At 43.4% G+C, this 23,559-nt stretch overlaps 1 protein-coding gene and 1 long non-coding RNA gene across 2 annotated transcripts; one reads left to right on the top strand and one right to left on the bottom strand.

The window, feature by feature from the left end:
- Positions 1-5,000: 5,000 nt before the first annotated feature.
- Positions 5,001-18,935, top strand: LOC146561962 (uncharacterized). The gene is made up of 3 exons (XR_014894592.1): positions 5,001-6,273; positions 12,867-14,538; positions 17,519-18,935. It is a non-coding gene; the product is annotated as an uncharacterized LOC146561962 (long non-coding RNA).
- A 48-nt stretch (positions 18,936-18,983) lies between these two features.
- LOC146561961 (fatty acid synthase-like) lies at positions 18,984-21,550 on the bottom strand. Its single transcript, XM_085293414.1, has 4 exons — positions 21,174-21,550; positions 20,945-21,043; positions 20,253-20,504; positions 18,984-20,125 (listed from the first exon to the last, which is right to left on the bottom strand). The coding sequence occupies exons 1-4, from the start codon at positions 21,261-21,263 to the stop codon at positions 19,988-19,990; spliced, it is 579 nt and encodes a 192-aa protein (XP_085149540.1). The 5' UTR covers positions 21,264-21,550; the 3' UTR covers positions 18,984-19,987.
- Between the last annotated feature and the right edge of the window lie 2,009 nt (positions 21,551-23,559).

The raw sequence follows: 23,559 nt of genomic DNA, 5'->3' as shown, positions 1-23,559 counted from the left end.
TATGTCCATTCAGGCACACTCCATGCTTGATCTGTGGGCAATTCCTCTCAGAAGTGGAGGTCACGGTGGAGGCGTCGGAGGGCGGAAGGCGTTCCCTCAGTGGCTCTCCTCTTCTGAGATTGTGTAAAAACAAAAGTTAATGTAGTGTAAGCAGCTTGAAAGAAAGTAACTGAACTTTTTTAAATTTCTGGGAGACGGTTGCTTACACGCGGGCGGCACAGTGGTTAGCACCGTTACCGCACAGGAAGAAGGTCTTGAGTTCAGCTCTACCGTCGCTCTGTGTGGAGTTTGCATGTTCTTCCTGTTTTTGCGTGGGTTCTTTCCTTGTACTCCGGCTTCCTGCCACAGTCCAACGACCTGCAGTTAGTGGCAATAGGTAATCGAAGAGTGTAAATTGGCGATAGGTGCGAATGGTTTTCTGCGTCTATGTGTTAGCCCTGTAACAGTCGAGGCTGCACCCTGCTTCTCGCCCTAAGATAGCTGGGATAGGCTCGAGCTGCCCTGTGACACTGGAAAAGAAACACAGCAGAGAATGGATGGGTGGCTGATCTAACGTAAACATTTCCAGTCACTTTCAGTTCAAGCTGCTTAGCATGATCTCACATTTGCCAATTTCTCTATCTCTTCCCCCTCTGTTGTGTGTGTGTGAGATATTCTCACTTTTGCCATTTCTTCTGTCCCTTTCAACTGATCTGTGAGTGTGTGTGTGTGTGTGTGTGTGTGTGTGTGTGTGTGTGTGTGTGTGTGTGTGTGTGTCCCACATATTGCATACTCTGCTTTTGTCCTCAAATCAGGTAGGAAGTGTCTGTGTGGTTGAGCTGGTCTGGTCTGTCTAGACTTTCACTAGATAGATCAGGCTGCACCCACCTGTGAAACAGGTGGAGGGTCACCAGGACATGCAGAACTCGCTGACAGACTCCTGGCCACCTCTTGCCTCCTTAGTAGAAAGGGGCCACTCCCAGAGGCAGAGGGCTGTGAGGCACCGCCCGCCGGGCCCTCTCCTTTGGGAAAACCCTCAACACTGGGCCGAACCTTGGAGTTCTGTATGTCCATTCAGGCACACTCCATGCTTGATCTGTGGGCAATTCCTCTCAGAAGTGGAGGTCACGGTGGAGGCGTCGGAGGGCGGAAGGCGTTCCCTCAGTGGCTCTCCTCTTCTGAGATTGTGTAAAAACAAAAGTTAATGTAGTGTAAGCAGCTTGAAAGAAAGTAACTGAACTTTTTTAAATTTCTGGGAGACGGTTGCTCACACGCGGGCGGCACAGTGGTTAGCACCGTTACCGCACAGGAAGAAGGTCTTGAGTTCAGCTCTACCGTCGCTCTGTGTGGAGTTTGAATGTTCTTCCTGTGTTTGCGTGGGTTCTTTCCTTGTACTCCGGCTTCCTGCCACAGTCCAACGACCTGCAGTTAGTGGCAATAGGTAATCGAAGAGTGTAAATTGGCGATAGGTGCGAATGGTTTTCTGCGTCTATGTGTTAGCCCTGTAACAGACTGGTGACCTGTCGAGGGTGCACCCTGCTTCTCGCCCTAAGATAGCTGGGATAGGCTCGAGCTGCCCTGTGACACTGGAAAAGAAACACAGCAGAGAATGGATGGGTGGCTGATCTAACGTAAACATTTCCAGTCACTTTCAGTTCAAGCTGCTTAGCATGATCTCACATTTGCCAATTTCTCTATCTCTTCCCCCTCTGTTGTGTGTGTGTGTGTGAGATATTCTCACTTTTGCCATTTCTTCTGTCCCTTTCAACTGATCTGTGTGTGTGTGTGTGTGTGTGTGTGTGTGTGTGTGTGTGTGTGTGTGTGTGTGTGTGTGTGTGTGTGTGTGTGTGTGTGTGTGTGTGTTTGTCCCACATATTGCATACTCTGCTTTTGTCCTCAAATCAGGTAGGAAGTGTCTGTGTGGTTGAGCTGGTCTGGTCTGTCTAGACTTTCACTAGATAGATCAGGCTGCACCCACCTGTGAAACAGGTGGAGGGTCACCAGGACATGCAGAACTCGCTGACAGACTCCTGGCCACCTCTTGCCTCCTTAGTAGAAAGGGGCCACTCCCAGAGGCAGAGGGCTGTGAGGCACCGCCCGCCGGGCCCTCTCCTTTGGGAAAACCCTCAACACTGGGCCGAACCTTGGAGTTCTGCATGTCCATTCAGGCACACTCCATGCTTGATCTGTGGGCAATTCCTCTCAGAAGTGGAGGTCACGGTGGAGGCGTTGGAGGGCGGAAGGCGTTCCCTCAGTGGCTCTCCTCTTCTGAGATTGTGTAAAAACAAAAGTCAATGTAGTGTAAGCAGCTTGAAAGAAAGTAACTGAACTTTTTTAAATTTCTGGGAGACGGTTGCTCACACGCGGGCGGCACAGTGGTTAGCACCGTTACCGCACAGGAAGAAGGTCTTGAGTTCAGCTCTACCGTCGCTCTGTGTGGAGTTTGCATGTTCTTCCTGATTTTGCGTGGGTTCTTTCCTTGTACTCCAGCTTCCTGCCACAGTCCAACGACCTGCAGTTAGTGGCAATAGGTAATCGAAGAGTGTAAATTGGCGATAGGTGCGAATGGTTTTCTGCGTCTATGTGTTAGCCCTGTAACAGACTGGTGACCTGTCGAGGGTGCACCCTGCTTCTCGCCCTAAGATAGCTGTTATAGGCTCGAGCTGCCCTGTGACACTGGAAAAGAAACACAGCAGAGAATGGATGGGTGGCTGATCAAACGTAAACATTTCCAGTCACTTTCAGTTCAAGCTGCTTAGCATGATCTCACATTTGCCAATTTCTCTATCTCTTCCCCCTCTGTTGTGTGTGTGTGTGAGATATTCTCACTTTTGCCATTTCTTCTGTCCCTTTCAACTGATTTGTGAGTGTGTGTGTGTGTGTGTGTGTGTGTGTTTGTCCCACATATTGCATACTCTGCTTTTGTCCTCAAATCAGGTAGGAAGTGTCTGTGTGGTTGAGCTGGTCTGGTCTGTCTAGACTTTCACTAGATAGATCAGGCTGCACCCACCTGTGAAACAGGTGGAGGGTCACCAGGACATGCAGAACTCGCTGACAGACTCCTGGCCACCTCTTGCCTCCTTAGTAGAAAGGGGCCACTCCCAGAGGCAGAGGGCTGTGAGGCACCGCCCGCCGGGCCCTCTCCTTTGGGAAAACCCTCAACACTGGGCCGAACCTTGGAGTTCTGTATGTCCATTCAGGCACACTCCATGCTTGATCTGTGGGCAATTCCTCTCAGAAGTGGAGGTCACGGTGGAGGCGTCGGAGGGCGGAAGGCGTTCCCTCAGTGGCTCTCCTCTTCTGAGATTGTGTAAAAACATAAGTCAATGTAGTGTAAGCAGCTTGAAAAGAAAGTAATTGAACTTGTTGAGATGGTTGATCAAACTGAAATATTACTGTCATGGTCCAGTTACGCTACATGTATATGTATTTGTTTTTGTTTCTCTCACTTTCTTTCTTGCTTCCCTGCTCACAACGCGATGCCTGGGTGGACCTAATCATGGGCTCCCGGTTGCTGTCCTCACACCTGCAAGCAATTTCTCACCTGAGGTTCATCATCCTGTTTACCAGCCACTTCTGAAGGCAGTTGCTTGGAGCCCTTTGTCGCTGGACTACTGTGTAACATTCGTTAGTGCAATTCTAGCTTTGGAAATATTTTGATTTCTCTTTGTGCTTTGCTTGGCATTTAACATTTTGTCCTTGTATATAGATTTTCCGTGCCCCGCCTTGAGACCCTGTTCGTGAGTGTGGCAGTTGCAGTGAGCCTGTGGAGCCCCCCCACCCTCCATGGACCTCTGGATTCGCTGGACCCCTTCTCCCCACTTGTATATAGTGCACTCTGTGTCATGTAAATAAAAAAAATGTTTATTGTGATTCGTAGTCTGCGCTTGAGTCCTGCTCAGCCTTGACAATTTTTAGTCACTTTCGGTTCAAGCTGCTTAGATTCCCATAATCTCACATTTGCCATTTGTGTGTGTGTGTGTTTGTTTGTCCCACATATTGCATACTCTGCTTTTGTCCTAAAAACAGGTAGGAAGCGTCTGTGTGGTTGAGCTGGTCTGGTCTGTCTAGACTTTCACTAGATAGATCAGGCTGCACCCACCTGTGAAACAGGTGGAGGGTCACCAGGACATGCAGAACTCTTGCCTCCTTAGTAGAAAGGGCCACTGCCAGAGGCGGACGGCAGTGAGGCATCCAACCCCCATCTCATCAATAGGGGGGTATGATCTGAAATAACAATAGATTGATAATTGCAAGTTTCAATAAGTGGAAGAGGACATTTATCAGTGACAAATGAATTTATCCAATAGAACATTTTGTGGACAGGAATATAGTCGGAGCATGCCCTGGATGAGTATCCTTATTAGAGCTTCTTTCTAGGTTAGAGAGCACACAGCTTGTACCTCCAGCTAAAATGAGATTGTGTGTTGTCATATCCAGAATTCACGAGAATTAATAGACAATTAAGGTTTCATCATCCCATTTGGGGGCGTAATTGTTGGCTTAAATCAGTTCATAAAGTTGTCCATAAAGTCCATAATGTTGGCCAACCACAGTAATACGGACCCATAATAAGGACCCATAGGATCAGATAAAATGGTTGATACAGGAAATGGGATGTTTTTACCCATAAGGATGGCCACCCCTCTGTCTTAGAGTTAAAGTTGGAATGGACTATTTGGCCAACCCAACCAGTCTTCAATCTATATCGGTCTGCTATACAAAGGTGAGTCCCCTGTGGAAAAGACATATCAGATTTTTTCAGTTGTGTAAGCACCTTTTTGTGCTTAACAGGGTGATTCATAGACTTAATGATCCAACTTACAAAGTTGGCTGCATAACCCGTAAGCTTCGCCTGTATATTGACAGCAGCCATAGAGTTATCTAATCAAAGAGCAACAGTATGAACGTGTGTGTGTGATAGCCACTAACGTCTAATCACACTTATGTGAATTAACTTATATTTCAGCTATTTTACTTTAAATGTAAGTGATATTTTCTTTTGAAAATCCTCTAAATTAACTAGTTTTAACTATAGACCTGGTAACTAGTCTGGGATATTTGTAGCTGATGCTCCATTTTTGTACCAGTAGGTGGCAGTGTGAGACCATGGTTTGGCCTGTTGTTAGTAGTCAGAAGCATGCTCAGCACTGTTTTCTCATAATGTTACATGTACTCCCTGCCTTATCATTTCTTTCCTGCTTGCAGGCTAGTATTGTACCAGAAATAGAAAATAAAAGCAGTCACACCCGATATATTGCATAGATTAGTTATTAAGGTCAGAAACTGAAAGCACAGAAACATTGTTTAGTCTAGTAAATTCAACGTTCTGTAATGTTACTGATCGGCTCCACCTTTATAGTGTGTTGTTTTAGTTGTTTGTTTTCTGCCATAAAGTATTTACTTAAATTCAGTGCACATATCAAGATGGTAGTGATTACACCATTCTTTCGGAATCTTTCGAAATTCATGGATTATCTTTTTAGCATTCATTTTGAAGCGAGTTTCATAAGAAAATCGGCTTTGTCTATGACAGTGGAATATGTTCATTCTCTTTGTCTATCTGATAACGGAACACGTATTGAGAATATGTGAAATCCTATCTCGCTCTTGACGGAAGCAGTTGCATCTTTTCCCTCTCCCTTCCCTTATCTTTCCTGCTTGGCTTCTCATGTCCTTGTGTATTCTCGTGTAACTTTCTAACCCTCAGAGAGTCTCTCAGTCTTGTTCTCTAAGACGTAAAGAATTATGAATTTGATCAACTGGTCCCTTAACGAAATTGACACCCTATTTTTGATGAGAAGCCTGGGCTCGGGAGAGCCTGATTGTCCTGCAGAGCCCCTTGCTGCCGGATACTTGATGGTCGGTTGCGTCGTGTGTCTGGCGACACTCTCAATAGAGGACGTTGAACGAGATCTACCCATTTGGAACCATGATAACAGAGTTCTGGCTGATCGGAGCTGGCTTGAACCTGGCTTATCGAAAACAAAGAAAGCGGTCCCACAAGGCTGGCCGACGTGATTGACGATGGGCAATCTCTGAGTACTCACACTGCGTTTATTGAACGCAATATGGATAAGATCTTAGAGAAGCTCACGGCTCTGCAATGGGAAATTGACAGATCAAGTGACCAGTGATGGACATTAGACCAACTGTGAAATTGCATGCAGTTGTTCACATTAACCCAAACAATCATCTCCTTCACTCATTTGGCTCCTGAACAAGAAATTCTCTCTGATCGTATCCTTCAAGGACACCTGCGTCGGATCAGGACTGTTGACTTTGCTTAACCAGGTAAAAGGACACTCTCTCTCAAGTTGAACAGGACACACACACACGTACACTGACGCAGATGTACACTCACCCCTCTCCCCCCTCCAAACGCCTCCAATGGTTGCACCCACCCGATGCAGACGGCGATTGACCGGGCCAGCGTGGAATCATGCTGCTGTCTACACTGGCAACCTCTCACCCCATTTACCCATCCCTGTTGCTTGTCATGTGTTTTCATGGTGTTACAGTGTGAAGATTCATGTGCTTTTTGTGCTGAGGAATTTTTGTTTTCTGTTCTCATACTGATCCCCTACCAGGAGCTCAGTCTGAGTAGAGTTCTCTTTTTTCCTCCTCCACTCCCCTATTGTGTTGTACATTTCACTGTTTTTCTGTAAGCTCCCTGTTCTGACCTGTCTCCCCAATGTGATGTTTGTGTAATGTATGTATGGTCAGAAGGGGTCCAATTTTGCTGCAGGCAACTGCAAGTGACGAATAAAGCTTCATCATCATCATCATAATGTGAGCTATTTTTGGAAAAAGTAAATACACAGTTGTACTACTATAAAGTAACAAAAGACTGCATGAGCTTGAATTGGAATAAATAATGGAGCAACGACTAGCCACGTCTCCCTGGCTAGTAATTTCTTTCCTGGTTGCAGGAAAGTAATTTTGGAGTAATTTTTGACCAGGATATGTCCTTCAATGCACATATTAAACAAATATGTAGGACTGCTTTCTTCCATTTGTGCAATATCTCTGAAATGAGGAATATCCTGTCTCAACGTGACGCTAAAAACCTAGTTGTAACACATGATACTTTACCACTACAGAACGTAGAGGAAGTTAGGATCTTGGGTTTATGTTCTCTAGAAATCGACTAAGGAGCACGTGACACACAGCTAAAAGAACAGTTAACATTTATTTAAACAAAACCATAAATAGTCATTCAACAATTCACAATGAGAAAATTCCAATAGTCCATGTTTGTCAGCCTGTGTACTCAGTTCAGAGTTCTTTTCAGTCTTTTCTGTTCAGGTGTGTGAAGTGTGTGTGGATAGTGTTAATGTTAGTAGTACTACCCAGGCAGTGTATTGTTTTGAGATCTCATAAGCTTATCTGTCAGGAAGTAACGCGTCTGTCACTTCTAAGTAGGCTGCAAACCTTCCTCCATCGCAGCTGGGATCCTGAATCCTGGCTCGCTGCAGGTGAATTTACTAGTCTCACTCGCACAATTTCACACTCCAACAAAAAGACCAACCTGCACAGGGCAGTGAACACATTTTGCATTAATATTATAAAACAACTTAATCAACACTAGTGACCATACACCTCTCATTTTCGTAAATGACAACTTAATGCAATCGATAATAACAGAATTAAAGAACCTTAAAACGGTTTCCATAGGCACTTATCACACAAAATTAACTCACATCTCCTCTTTTGTGAACAGCAGTAACAATAATCCAGCGCTTACTGAATTGTGAGAATGCACCTCATCGATGCACGAGAGAAGTACAAAACGTGGTCGCAGTACTATTTATTCAAAGACTGGTCATATTTATTTCACTTCAGTTCATTTTTATTTCAAACATGTACATTCACCATCATTACATAATATCATTCAATTCTTTTGTTTGAAAAGGAGTAGGCAGAAGTATACACTTATTTGCCCCTACCCCCTCAAATTTTACATCTCATTCATTTAATTTTCTTTTAGTCTTAAATTAAACAAACAAACAAATGAAACAACAGCAAAACAAACAAAAAAATGACAATATCATTTCTTTCATATAAATAAAGACAGAATATGTAAATTAGATTCACAAATAATGAAACAAACAAACCAAAACATCACTTCAATTACGGTCCTGGGTTTACCCCGTTTTCTTCATTCTTATATTTGTTTAAGATTTGTTTTTTATATTTTATTTTAAACTGGTTTATGTTAGGGGTGGGTGATATAAACGATAAACGATATAATTTTGGCCAACGATAGAGATTTTGACTATATCACTCTATCACGATGGCGCATGTTGATGATGTCATCAAACTGCGCCTGTTTTGGTTGAAAGCATCGCAGCGGCTACAACCATTATCATCTGCAAATTATGCTGGGCGACAGTCATAGCAAAGAGATGAAGCACTTTTGAAATATGGGGAAAGCCAAAAACTGCGCTTCCTCCACTTCCGTAACATTGATTCATTAATGTTGAATTCTCTCGCAGCTGTTCTATTCTCATGTTGTTGCAGTATATTAAGAGCATTTCAGAGTTTCTCCACAAACTAGGATTTTGGAAAGAGGCCGGAGCACGTGGAGTGAACACCCACAAACACTTTGAGGACATGAGAAATCCATACAGAAAGACCTCAGCCTGATAGTGGAGTTGAACTCAGGACCTTCTTGCTGTGCGGGCAACTATATTAACCACTGTGCCACCGTGTTGCCCTTGTTTGTTCACCCGTCAATGAATTCATTTACTTCATTACTAAGCTTCTTACCTTTACACATGCACCCACACACAGGGGAAAGAGCTAGAGGAAATGGCAAATATTAGATGATAATCTCTCTCTCACTCACACACACAAGACAAGGGGAGAGAGAAAGAAGAAATGACAAATGTGAGATCATCGCACGCGCACACACACACACACTCACAAACACACAAGCACACAAACAGACACACACAGGGGATAGAGATAGAGGAAACGGCAAATGTGAGATCAAGCTAAGCAGGTTGAATCAAAAGTGACTGGACATATTTACGTTTGATCAACGGTCTCCAAAATGTGAGTGAAGTTGGCCCCCCCACCTTCTTCAAATCCAACAAAAGTGGTATCAAACGTTTGTGCTGCAAAAATTTTCGTTTGTGCTGCTATCATTTTAAAGATATTAATAAAAATTTCTAGAGGTCATCAGAGGTCAACCAGCCCCCTCATATTAATGGAATCAAACAAAATTGGTGTCAATCAGTTGTGCTATGTTTGTGCTGGTTTGTGCTGCTAAAATTGTTGTTTGAGCCGCTATCATTTTAAAAATATTAATAAAACAACGTCTTGATGCGTGCTTAATCATCCGGGTAAGTAAATTCCAAAAGGTTGATTCTGTTCATCCGGACACTTTCAGTGGGAGAAACGTTTCGTCACTCATCCAAGTGACTTCTTCAGTCTCAGCTGACTGCAGTTTTCCCCAATCTTATAAACAGTACATTTGACCTTTACATTTTCATTAATGTCTTTGAAAACAGAAGCAGCACAAACGATGATTTATGCTGACACGAGGAAATCAGATCGTCCTATACTGATATGTGTGTGAGCACATGGTTCCTGACAGTTATTTTGTATCCGTAATCATAATGCAACAATCAAAAAGAGAGGTGTTTGGATAAACTGTTATTTATTTTCAGGCTGTTTTTTCAAGATCCAGTGCATTTAACAGTGCATTGAAACATTTGATGCTGTGACGCAAAATTACCTAAACACCAATGAAAGGGTAATCAGAAACTTACAAAGTAGCCAGTAATCCTGGTGATGACTCGTGTGAACTTAAATCTTCTAGAAAAATATATGTGACCCTAGGACTTGTCATAGGATGCCAATTTAGCCTGCAGCCTGAAAATAGAGCATAAAATGTAAATCATGGATGGAAGGTTACATCGGACACCAAAAAGCATGTATTCATGCACCGTAGACGAGCTTTTCTACACTTCACCCAGACAAGCTGTATTTAAAACCACTAATGTCAGAACCAGTCATAATGTACTGCATGTAATGTGCCTAACACAGATCATCTCCTGTCTTTTGCCATGTGTGTGAAAGGGCCACAATGTCTAGCGTTCATGACAGAAAATGGCATCACACCAATCTTATATTTACCAAATTACATTCAAGCTATAATTTTTGAGAAGGTTCATGACATGTAGGTAAAATATTTTCCTCTACAAAACTCTAAATGTCCTTTGGCATCTTTGCTTTTTTTTAAAAATTAGCATACATCTTTAAATTAAATCAAAAGTAAGAAATATATGAAACTGATGTTAACGAGGCAGCTAGTGACTAGCTGAATAAAAAAAGTGCTGATGAGTCTTTGCGGTCACATGAGGCTCAGCTGAAGGAGATGGTGAGGAAAAGGTAACGGAAGGAGAGATGATGCAGAAAGGCACAGAGTAGGTTTCCTCCATTGTGTCTTCACTCCTGCAGTTTGAACTGGAAAGAACTGGTGCTCCATTTGGTTGTGTCACAGTCAAGCATGGTGCGCTCTGTGAAGATCACATTCCCTTCTGCATCTATCAGGATAATTGTATTGGTTCTGAATGGATAACAATACAGAGAAGAAAACAATTGTAAATTTAATATCTAATAAGTATGACAGTGGTTATGAAAAGTCACTTTTCAGACACTGTTTGCCGCTGCCCTGCTAAATGATGTTTTGATAGCTTTGGAAAGGACTAACCCTCTGACCTTTTGGCTACAAGAGAGTGTCTGTACCCAATAATCCAGTGTTTCATTGCTGTGGAGGATTGATTACACTGGGGATTTTTTGTGTGTGCCAAGAGTTCACTGTTCTGTGATATTGCTGTCTAGCACAGTAGTGTAGGTGGAGTTTGGGTGCCCCCTCGAATCCAAGAAATATATTATTATTTGAGGTCTGTCAATTCAAAGCTGCTTTTTACCTGTCCATTTGGAGACAGTAAAAACTAATATTCTTAAAATTCTATTCCTAAAATTAAAATCACAATTCAATTTCAAGTTAATAATATACAATCTTTTGATTTGACTAAAGCAGAACAATATTTAAAGAAATTTAAAAAGCCTTCTGGGTTTTGTTTGTTTGTTTGTTTGTTTGTTTGTTTTTTTGCTGTATTATGCTTTTAAAAACATCAAAATCCACAGTCAGATTACAACAAAAACAAACAAGAAGCACTCTGAGAGCGCAAATTGTATTCAATTCAATTCAATTTTATTTATATAGCGCCAAATCACAACAAAAGTCGCCTCAAGGTGCTTCATAGATACAGAGAAAACCCCAACAATCATATGACCCCCTATGAGCAAGCACTTTGGCGACAGTGGGAAGGAAAAACTCCCTTTTAACAGGAAGAAACCTCTGACAGAACCAGGCTCAGGGAGGGGCGGGGCCATCTGCTGCGACCGGTTGGGCTGAGAGAAGGAAGACAGGATAAAAGATTGTATTTTATCTCTATTAATATTCATTGCAGATGCAGATATGGAAAGCTGGAGTCTGTGTCGGGATCACCAAGTAGCTGTTCCTGGTCCTTGGTTCTCCGGCTGTTGTACCTGTGTAGTTGGTGCACTGTCCCACAACATCACTCATGCTCAAGATTTACACAGGGCCAGATACCTACATTCAAGCTACCTTCTCGTAACAGCACAGTGATACAGAATTTTAGGATTTGTTTTAATAATGCACAAAAGTATTACAACTTAACTCTTAAAAATGTTAATCAAGAAACTGGGTTTTATGACGTGCAGCATGTCATAGCACGTAAAGCACGTGCAGTGCTTTAATTTGCTTCTCTTGCTATCTATGCATTTTTTCTGATACCTTCACAGGTGTTGAATAAACAAATGTTTGACCCTCACACAGAGCAGCTGTGCACGTCAAATAATGAGAAGTGCCACAACTTTCAATGTGTTAATGCATCAACTTCACTTGCAGCACAGGTGGTGGACTTTAAAGAAGGGTAACAAGATTGAATTGTGCAACAATGCTGATGAAGTGAAGAAGCTTCTCGGATGAGAGGTGAAACGTCTTCAAGCAACTTAAAGAAGTCCAGACGCTTTTCTTTACAAGCTCCTTTGACTACGATGACCTGAATGACTGAGAACCTTCACAGACAACAATGCTGATTCTGTAGTTTATTGTATGACACCGTTATGTTTCCTTTACATGAACTGTGGGCAGTAGTAGCACTGATGTTGGTCGCTATGGTATTTGTAACTGTGGGTGTTCCTGTAGGGCTACGCGTGAGAATTCACAAATGTGCTGTTGCAACTTCCTCAAAAGCTGCAGTTGCTGCAGCCTCTGAGAAATGCTCACAGATTGATAGGTATGTTATGGAGCCTCGCAAGGCACATTGAAGAAAAAAAATTTGAACATGTATTTTGCGAGATGAAGATAGTGCTCAGTGGAAGGGGAAACACTCGTGGCTAGGTGTACTTTGATCTGGTGGTCTTTGTTGCATTCATTAACAACCAGCTGCAGTACTCTGTACAGCTTTACAGGTATTGATGGAAGCATGATAAATGCAAAGAAAAAAACTCTCAAGATCTTGCAAAACATTTGTGGGATCTTGCAAAAGTAAGTTTTGACAGAATTTGTTCTGTTTAGTGTGGTGCACAATAGCAATTTTCTAAGATCACACTTTAGCAATAAATTGACTTTGTGAAGTCCTTTATCATTCTTATTGTCATGGGCATATCCTATTATCTTTTTTCTATACATTAGATTTTATTTGTTGTCCCGTATACCAATTTGTCATTCTTTGTGAAATGCAGATGCATAAAACAGTTCTATGCAAAACATGCATGCTACTTTCATGCTGCACATTCTACAACAAACACTTATTTTGTGTGCATTTGTCTCTTTCAAACAGGTGCCGGTCCTCACCTCTGCAGTGCTGCCGTCTCCTGTAGCGCTGCATGGTTCTAAGCTAAGTTTCCTTTCCTTTTTCTGTTCTCTTAGATTTGTCCTCAGGTTTGAAGTGTCTGTGTTGTGCAGCTGGTCTGGTCTGTCTCTAGACAGTTCAGGCTGCACCCACTAGTTAAATGGTGGAGGCTCACAGCGACATACTCAACACACAAGTTTCTGAACTCTGCATGAGGGTTTCTCCGACGAAGTGAGGGCCGTGAGGCACAGCTCCCCGTCCCCCGGTGACCCTGCTAGGTCCACCTTCTTAGGGAAACCCTCTGCAGAGGAGCTGACAGAGCCAGGAACTTGTGAGTTGTGTGTGTCCACTCAGGCATCATTCATGCTTGTTCTGTAGGCAGTTCCTGTCAGAAGGAGGAGGCGCAGCAGGAGCATCGGGGGGCGGAAGACGGTGCCTCAGTGCCTCTCTCCTTCTGACATTGTTAAAGAAAACACAACAAATTTATAATTATTTATAACATAAACGAGGGAGCGCTGTTTACAGATACTGAGAAGTATAAAATCTGAATCCTTTCTCTCGTTTGCTCTGAGGCGCGGGGGGGAAATATCGACAAGTCGATCAACATCATCTACAGATACATTCGACATCTCGAAAAATGTAAATTGCCACTTGATTCGTCCATTTGGTTGAAAAACCCGACCGTGAACAAGGAGCGAATATCACACCGGAAACTAAGCGCTATGCGCCGGAAGTAGCATATGCTAAGGCGCACACAGGTCTAAGTTATAGGTCTAAGTTCCCCATAATGCACTGGGTGTTTCTTCTTCACTCAACATGTGTTAGTAGACCTCTCTGCATTCAGCCCGTCTGCCCCTCATCTATCGATGGATGTTTGTTAGAGGCTTTGGTTCCCACTGTCGCTCACAGACGGTCACCTAATGTTTCCCTGTGTAACTGCAGGGTCTTTGCCTTATAACATAGAAGTAGCTTGAGGTAACTGTTGTTATGATTTGATGCTGTGTGTGTGTAATAAAGCTCCCTTACTGACAGTGGGTCACCACAGCTTGTAGCTCCATGTATTTGATGTGGCACGTTTGCCCTCGCTGACACAACCCTAAAGGGATTTGTGTGTATGAATAAAGTTTATTGTTCATACAGTTCATTGCCGTATGTCTATGAAAGGCTGAATGAGGGTTGTAGCTCCCTCAGCAGCTGTGGAGCGATGGCTCGTGGTCACCTGATTCAGCCCTGGAGATGTGGTTGGTTAGACACGCTGCTTTAGTTGGACACTACAAACCACACTCACCTGTTTACACAAACACATACACACCTTTTGTGTTACAACCACCTTGTTACACTCAAACACCAGATGATGCATCTGAGCCAACTAAGGATTCACTGAGACTGAAGCTCGAGATCATAAGAATTTGAGGCTCAGCTGATACAGTATCATAGGACAATCCAACCATTGTATGTCAAGAGACTATAGGCAGTAAAAGCTCCATCTGGAGGAGGAACGACGTGGTTCAGAGCGTTGCCTCCTGCAGCTGGTGACATGTTCAGATTTCAGCTCTGTCGGTTAGAAAGTCTGTTTTTGTTTTTCATCTGTGTGTTGCTCTTTCATCCTTTTGTTCTTCCTCTTTCTTGCATCAAGCTGGCTGACTTCACCACTGATGAGGTAACCATGAGCAGTAAGCCTCGTGTCGCTCACAGTTACATTTAACATAGTGCGATAAACACACTCAGTCATTATAAGGTACATCCTCTAAAGGTTCACATAACAGACAAACAGGATAATAAAAATAATCTGGTTCTCTGCAGCGTCCTCAGATGAACAACACACAACATTATTAGACGTCTCAGTATTTGTTACACTGAACACAAATATAAACACAACACTTTTGTTTCCATGAGCTGAACCGGATCCTGACTGGTTTTGCGACATGTGTCATTGTGCTACACATGTACGGCATATTTCAGAGTGGCCTTTTATTGTGGGCAGTCTCAGACACACCTGTGCAATATTCATGCTGTCTAATCAGCACCTTGACATGCCACACCTCACAGGTGTGGCATGTTAGACTACTTTTAATTAACTGCTTCAGCCCACTTACAATGAAAATGTAACAAAAAATCTTGTTCCTGACCTGTGCAGTATGTTAACACTATTGGAAGTAAAAATAACTCTAATTTTGAAAACACAACTTTCTTTCTTTCTTTTTTTTTTTAATAAAGCTCTGACTTGTATTATGAGTCTGTGGTCTGGGAGAGAGTCTGTAACTCTGTCTGCAAAATACAGGATATAATGACCAATGTTGGGCAATTAATTATATAGTTACTTCTTCAAAAAAAGTAACCGAGTTATGCAAACAAAGTTTTTTGCAGCTGTTTACCTAAAAATGTAGCCAAGGGGTTTTTTTAATTAAACATTTCAAACTATTTACAGAACAATCAGCTGTTCTGCATCAAATCTGATGCCACACAAATTATTTGTGCCACTCCAAAAAATAATTTGTGTCCACTATGAGATGAAGGAGAACAACAGCCTGATACCTGCAGGACAACAGCAGATGTATCACTGCTGTAACACCTGTAACATTCAGCAGTCGCCTCATTGTTCTGACACACACAACAAAACTGCTGACTACACTACACACTCACTACATAAGATTTGCGCTAAACGTCGCAAATCTCTCACATCTCCAAGCACCGCCGTCACTCCTAAAACTTCCTCCCGTTTCTAACCCTTGCCATATAATTTTTGATTGGTCCACATGGTGCATTTTTCCACCAATAGGAAAGGGTGGTGGGGTGTTGGTTTTGCTCACAGGCTTTCGAGCGTTTTCCTTATAAAACGGCGTTTTCACCGTTTCTTCCCGCAGTAAATATAAACAACGACAGTATTCAGGAAGAAAACCAAACATTGCAGATATTTTTATCATAACTCTGGTTGTACGCGGCCGATCAACACAATTTAAAAACTGGTATAAAGTCCACACTTTTCCCGTCAGTTGTTCCGTCGGTCCTGCTCACATCTCCAATGGTTGTACACGTTGTCATTAACGTGGCTTCACTCCACATCAGCCGCTTTGCTAAAACACCGGTGTCGGCGCATAAGGACGCGTCAGAGCCTGACAGCGACGTTGATTAGCTGCGTATATACGAATGTGAATCGCGTGATTGGCTGGACTACGGGATAAGGTGGCCTCGTTCTAATCCTATACGGGAGCAGCCAGTCACTGACTAACACTGCAAAACAGGATTGTTAAAGTTTTCATTTTAATTTCAATTCAGGTGAATTTTTTTTTTTTTTTTTTTGTGCGCGCAACGCAGATTTTCTGTGCAGAGACCGTGCCAGCAGTGCGCAATTGTGTACGCGCGCAGCTTAGAGGGAACATTGCTTGCGAGTGTCGGGTCTTTTGTGTTTGTAGAAAATGTTTCATATCTCTGAGTTCAGCTCATGGAAAACAGGAGCAAAAGCAAAAGTGTTGCGTTTATATTTTTGTTCAGTGTAAATGATAAAACATCAGGTTTGACCCAGAATACAGTTTGGTCCACATGGTGGCGCTGTGAAAAGTGCGCGCTGTACTGGTGGCACCAGTGTCCCCAGCCCACAGACCAGTGCTGCCACTAATCGAGTTTCATTAGCAGCATCTAAATGCTGTTTAAAGGTGGACTTCATCTGTCACACAGGAGCAGTTTGGCTTCGCTTTGCTTAAATAATGACCTGGTGTATTTCTGTATACACACCTGCTAAGGATCAGGTGACTTTTATAATAAAAGGTTAATACGTGAAACCTTAAAAATAAAAAGAGCTGTTTTTAGCAGTATTTAGGCTGCAGTCTGTGTATTATGTCCATGATATTCTACATTACAGTAAAAACAGTAATTATATAAAGAACAGATGGATCAGGATCCTGTCTGTGTCTTTACTATGATCTCAGCTGATAATGAGGCTTGAAAGAGACATGTTTGAACTTTTGCATTGATCAGACAAATAAGCCTGCATGTTTGCATGAGCTTTACCTTTAACTGTAAAACATGAAGCCTTTATTATTAAAAAAACAAAACCCTTTTGGTGTCATACGGGTAAGAAAGCAGCGAAGCGTTTTTCTCTCTAACAGACCTTTCATCTGTTTTCTCTGCCGTTGCTCTGATGGGACCTGCAGGGTGTTTTTGGTGACGTGGAGGTTTGCACAGTTGCTGCCTGTGGTGTGTGTAGAAATGTTCATGTTCTAGTCCCACTGTGAAGCACATAGACGTGTCCTGACTTCCTGTCTGTCCCACACTCTGTTGTCTCTGTTTGTTGCTGCCAACAGTACAAGTCATCTTTGCAGATTTTACTGAATTAACAAAAACATTTTTACTGAAAGACTTATTCAGTAAACACGTTTGTTACACTGAGACTGAAAAAGAGATCCCTGTTTACGCTCATAGAAAACGAGCCTCTGTTTTACTTTATTGAAATCATTTCTAATCACAGACAGGATCAGCAGCGTGCAGCTGCAGTGAGGTGTTAGTAGAGGAGCTGTGTTTGTGAGCTGTAGTCTGGATCAGGTCTCTGTGGGAGACTCGGGTTACAGTACTTCTGAATATCACACAGCACATTTCTTCAGAATCGGTTGCTGTTTGCTAACATTTGACCTTTGTCCTTTTAGGCTGCCCTTCTGGCGCCCGTCGATGAGGACTTGGGATCTGACAAGAAGCAAACTGGGGGAAGCAGCAGAGTACCAGACTTCCCTCCTCCAGCAGGCCGGGAGATCTTGTTGCGCACCTGTGTGCCGCGACCAGCAGCGTACTCCAAGGCGCTGCCTCAGCGGCTCTTCTGTGTCCTGATGAGGGAGGAGTTTAGGTTGGCCGGAGCCTTTTCCACAGACACGTCCTTCTTTTAAGTCCTGTGAACAATTCACACCTGGGATAAAGATAAGTGAAGGACACAGGATGGAGACTTTCACATAAAACAATAAAGCTGAATTGAACTAAAGTGAATAATTTGAAAATGACTCAGTGTTTTATCAGCGACACGTTACCGCAGCCTTTTAAGATCACTGAACCTGTTACTTCAAAAAACAACATGTAATGTTGAAGGGGACAAAGAGTTAGTTCATGTTTGACACTGATGTTAATCAAAACTTCCAAGATCCAGGTTGAATAAAACAGCATTAGGTGTGTGATTTCACTCTGCTCCACACACCTGCGTGCTCCAATCAGAGACACCAGAGGAACAGGTGATGAATGTGATGGGGAAGCATACGCAGGTGTGACATACAGAGCCGTGGGAATTACAGGACATTATTACTGTTGATATATTCTCAGCGATCAGCTGTTAGTGAAGAGCATGAAAACCTTACTGCACGTCGGTCAGCTCAACTTAGCTCGCTGGATAATTTACTTGTCAGCTTGAAAACATTTAACTTTAACAAAATGTTCACCAACACGGGTCAGTGTAGGTCACTGAGTCATCCTGCACACTAGCCCTGCCCCGCCCACCTGTGTTTATACACCTCTGCAGCCCCTCCTCCTTCAGCCGGGACATTTGTTCTAGCCTTCATTCATAAACTCGGCTTTCTAACATGCAGCTAAAGTTCAGTCTGCATGCTCGACCCACATACTCCTGGTAGCTGAAGTGAAATACTGCTGTGCGTAAGGGTCGGGCGGGTGACCACGTCACCTGGTCATGGGGTAAATGCTGCGGCCGGGTTCAACTCTGACCTGAGGCCCTTTATTTCTCCCTCCCTGCTTTGCTGTCTGGTCTTCATTGTGCTATTAAATACAGACAAAAAAGTTTGTTCTCCTCCTTCCATCACCACCTTTGTTGCATGTAGAAAAGTGTCATATAGAACCAGTCGTTACTTTAATGGTCTGAACTAAACGGTCGGGTGGCGCCAACAGCGACTAAGAATTTTCTGGGCCAACAGGATTTGTGTTTCAGTCCCTGATAAACTGACCCATCCTCTAAAAAACAAAACCCAAAAACTATATTTACAAGATAAATGATCAGAAATAGTAACGACAACAAAAGCACAGGAATCATAGATCCAACGGGACAGGCTCGTTACAATGAAGGAAAACACTGAGCGACTGTTGAGGCCCTTATTAGTCCTACAAAACATAACAGAAATGTTACAATAAAACACAGAGGCCTTTATTGTCACGTCCATCGTACTGTGACTCCTCAGCACATTCATCTCCAATCAGCAGCTTCCTTCACTGACCCAATCACAGGTCTCAGGCCAGCTGTTGTACTCAGGTTTGGATTATTTGCTGAGGTTTTAGATCTCTGGACCAAAGCCTTTAAAAGGAAACAGTTTCTCAGAGGTTACATCAGTAAATATGATCTCACTGTTACAGTGATCATTCACATCTCTGATTAACCTCTGAAGAGACACATTTGGTCCTTAGCGACGCCTCTGTCACAGGCGTCTGTCAGAACAACAGCGTGTGTTTGACACAGTCCATCATGAAGAGAAGCAGTTTTTCTTCTGAATTAGTGAAATAACTGGTCTGTAAATTACAGTAACACGAGTGTCATTGTTAAAACACAGTTTATGAAACACTTAATTTGTTGTTAACTTATTGACAACGTAAACATTTGCTGGTTGCCACTGTAACTGATGACTGTGTGGTCACATGACTGAAAAGTAAACAAATATCACAAAATAAAGAAATGCCTCCAACTTGTGTTACGAGTAGTTAGTGTGCAGAAACACGGCTGCAGGGTCAGCCCTCCCTCCACAGTCGCTCATCAGGCTGGTCGCAGCGCGTTTGCCTGTCTACTGATGTCTGCATGAGCAGAAACACCAATTTGAGTGATGTTATGTAATTCAGGATTCAATCAATGTGTCAGTGTTTGTTACTTTGTTACATTAATTTTTTAACCACGTTATTTTGTTGTGGGATGAACTTCTGCAAACAACAACATATGGCAACAAAAAACAAAACTTGCAGTTGGAATCGATGGAGCTGTGAGATGATGGGATGTCGACTGGTTCACTAACCATTAACATTTGGGATATTAGGATAACAGTAGCGTGTAAACATAAGCAGTGCAAACACTTCCTATAACGACACATTTACAGTCTAGTTTGGGGAAAGCTGAGGAATTAGGGTGAAGAGACGGTGGATGTTTAACCCTCCCTTGGTTTGACAGCTCGCTCAGCCAGCGAGTTATGAATGATGTTCTTGATAGACTCCGCCCCCGCGCCTTCTAGGAAAGTGTGGTGATCTCCCTTGATGACGTGGACCGACACCTCGCCATCACAGACCTGAAGAAAGACGCAGTACACAGTTTGAACATTGGAAGGCTCAGACAGAGTTTATAGAAACACACACAAGCGCACACACGCACAGTGAAGATAAGTACTACAGACTGATGTAAATGTGCATCGGTACCTCGCTGAGCTTATAGTCAGCTCCCAGGTTTTGCTCATATTCGCTGCTGGTTTCGGCGCGCAGCAGCTTCACGCTGCCGTGGTATTTTGCAGTAGGTACATATGCATCAGCAGCCTTTAGCTTGTAGTAGAAGGCGGAGGCTGCAAAGTGCAGTGAGTCTCGGTCGATGTCCTTGTGAGCGGAGGTGATTAGGTCCACGGCCACACTGACGCGTGCATTCAGGTCTGACAGCGGGAGCAGAGTCTCCAAAAGCTGTAGGATGTAACCATGGAGACGACTGTAAGTTCATAGCAAACGTTACCGCGTGCTCGCGGAGATATTGTTGTTTTCAGAAAAGTAAGTGACACATAATTAATGAACATCACAGATCTTATGTATATGAAAATGCAAAATGAAGATGTTTTGATATTCAGGAGTTACAAATGTCAGCTTTCAGTGAGAAACTGTACGAAGGTTTGATTTAACCGCATGTTTTACTTTAGTCTCCATAACAGCTCCAAACATCACATCATTGTTGAGTCAAACCTGCACCACACACAGACTGTGCTGGAACAGCAGCTCCAGACTGTGTTACAGTCACCATCTTTACCTTACAGGCGCCGTGAGGCAAAAGCTCAGGTTGTGTGGCCTTTAACGCTGATGCCACATAAAGGAATACTTGTGTGTGAACCTGTGGGTCAGAGACAGTATACCTTGTTGTATTCAATGCCAGTGAACTGCTGGATGAAGGCACACAAGGCTTCAGTCTCAGCCTCAGACTCGTTGCCGGGTGTTAGCTTGGCTCTGTAGCTCTGCAAATCAAAAACACAGTTAAACCTGTTCACATGCAGATCATGTGACCAGAGCTCATCCTTCAAAACCAACATCACACACGCTATACAGCATATACATGAAATAAAGATGCGCGAGTGTTTCTCTGACCTGTGTGTACGCTGCCACATATGAATGTGAGCCATCAAAGAGAAACAGGAACTCCACAGGCTGATTCTGGGTCTGCAGCTGAGAGCACATTTCAAATGCTACACAGGCACCAGAAGAATATCCAGCGACTCTGTACGGGCCGTCCGGCTGCACCTGCCTGACGCAGCTCACGTAGTAGGCAGCCAGGGACTCAATGCTATCCAGAGGAGCAGCTGCAAAGGAAACACATGAGGGGAGTTAGTTTGGCTGCACAGTGACATAAACAGCTGATGCACAACATGTGAGTGACAAAGGTCTGAGAACAGAACCACAAACTTTTAAACTGTGAAACAAAGAAAACATGAAATCACATCAGGTCTTTGGTTTTCCTCAGGCCATTATGGAGGGAGCTGTATATGTACAAGTGTTTGTAGTTTCACCTTTGAACAGTCAGACTTTCAGCTTTAACACATTTTGCTGTTTAACAGTTACACACGTTTTGATACACATGATTGTGACACCTGGTGAGGACGCACACTCATCATTTGATGACAAGTAAGGACACGTAGTTTCCACGATGGTTCAAAGTGTTGATTTTGTGTTTTAAAGTTTTTCTCTGTGACTGTAAAGTCATTTTAATATGAGCCCCATTATGCTGACAAACCCACGCAGACGATGCACACAGCTCAGCAACACCAACAAGCCTGAAACTCAAATGACATGAAAAGTTATCCATGAGGCGCCAAAACACAACAACAGCTGCAGCAAAGGCTCTTTGTACTGTAAGATGAAGATCCTACAAAAGTAGAAGCCTCACAAACCACATGTAGACTGGTTGTGCAAACTCCCACAGACCCTGCAGTCGAGAGGATAACAAGCTGCTCCAGTGATCATGACCAGGACACAAACTGCTTCCTCCTGAATCAGAGGCCTGACTGACAGACACACCCTGGCATAGAGGAGGCTGAGGAGTGTGACAGTTGGAGCACACGCTCAGGTCTAGGTCTTTAAACAGGGGAACCACCACCCCAGTGTGCCAGTCCAGAGGCAGCATCCCAGAGCTTCACGCAGCGCCGTGTCAGCCAGGACGGCCCTGCAACACCCAGATCCTTCTCATCAGCCTCAGGTCTGTCCTAAATCCTAGCAGGAGCTACCACGACGCGTACCACAAAATGCATCGCACTGGTTCTTCCCAGTAGTTGGAACTGGTTGTCTGCTTGCCAATGAATCCTGCTTATTGGTTCCACTTGTGCTACAATCAGGACGAATTGTAGTGGGTTAGGGTTAGCTGGATATGTGCTGGATATGTGGTGGAGGGTAACTGCAGGAGAAGAAGCTAGTGGGGGAGTAGAGCAGGGGAGGATGTGGGTCCCCGGGGCCTGCTGGAGGGCAAGGGCCATGCCCGATGTGAGTAGCAGCAGGGCCAGTGCGCCCAGGAGCACATCTTTTTCGACCGTAAGGGAGACAGGAGGCCGACTCACTGCCTCGGCTAAATGGAGAGGGAATTTCAGAAGGGCCAGGGCACAAGCATGGACCTTTTTCAGCTGTAAGGGAGACAAGAGCAAGGTGTGACGTAGGTCCCCGGGGCCTGCTGGAGGTCCAGGTCCACGCTCGATTTGAGTAGCAGCAATGGCCAGTGCACCAGGAGCACATCTTTTTCGACTATAAAGGAGACAGGAGGCCGAACAGGTCTCTGACCCTTCAGCATAGACAGGTGGCTGAATGGGCCCCTTGGGCCCTCCAGCCGAGACAGACAGCTCAAACGGGTTCCTCTGACCCTTCAGCGGAGACAGACACCGAACCAGCATGTGTGGAGACCTCTGGCAGTGTGGACACTGGCTGGAGCTTAGTGGCACATTGGCTTGGCTCAGGCAGTGGTATGCAGTCCTCAGAGGGCTGAAAGTGTTCTCCAACACATCCAGCAGAGGACAGAGGACTCTACTAAAAAATCCGACTCTACTAACCTATCAGAGGCTGCTTAAGATCAGAATGCAATCATCTGCAGTTTTCTTCTTAATTAACAATAAACTTAGTGTATATGTACTCCTAAATTTGATGAAAGTGATAAATAATAGACAGCTCTCTCTCTCTATATATTCTGACATTTAACTAATTCAAAAGATATTTCAATATTTATTTATCTAAAACAAAACAAGTTAGAATAGCCTTTATTGTCATTGTACAGAGTACAACGAAATTGGAGTGCCACTCCCTTGGTGCAAGTTTCAATAATAAATATAAATGTAAAATATAAAAAGTACAAAAAAACAATCGTAAGTACTCAAACAATAGTTTGTACAATATATACAGGATAGCAGCATTAATATAATGACAGTATGAATAGCAGCATAATATAATGACAGTGACGGTATGGAATAGGTTCAATTGTTTTTGTTCTTATTTACTA

The sequence above is a fragment of the Mchenga conophoros genome, linkage group LG12 (genome assembly GCF_057382185.1).
Source record: "Mchenga conophoros isolate Kocher_MC1m ecotype Shallow Benthic linkage group LG12, M_conophoros_male_GT1.1, whole genome shotgun sequence".
Taxonomy (NCBI): domain Eukaryota; kingdom Metazoa; phylum Chordata; class Actinopteri; order Cichliformes; family Cichlidae; genus Mchenga; species Mchenga conophoros.
Note: the sequence above shows the minus strand (reverse complement) of the source record. Positions and strands in the feature narration are given on the sequence as shown.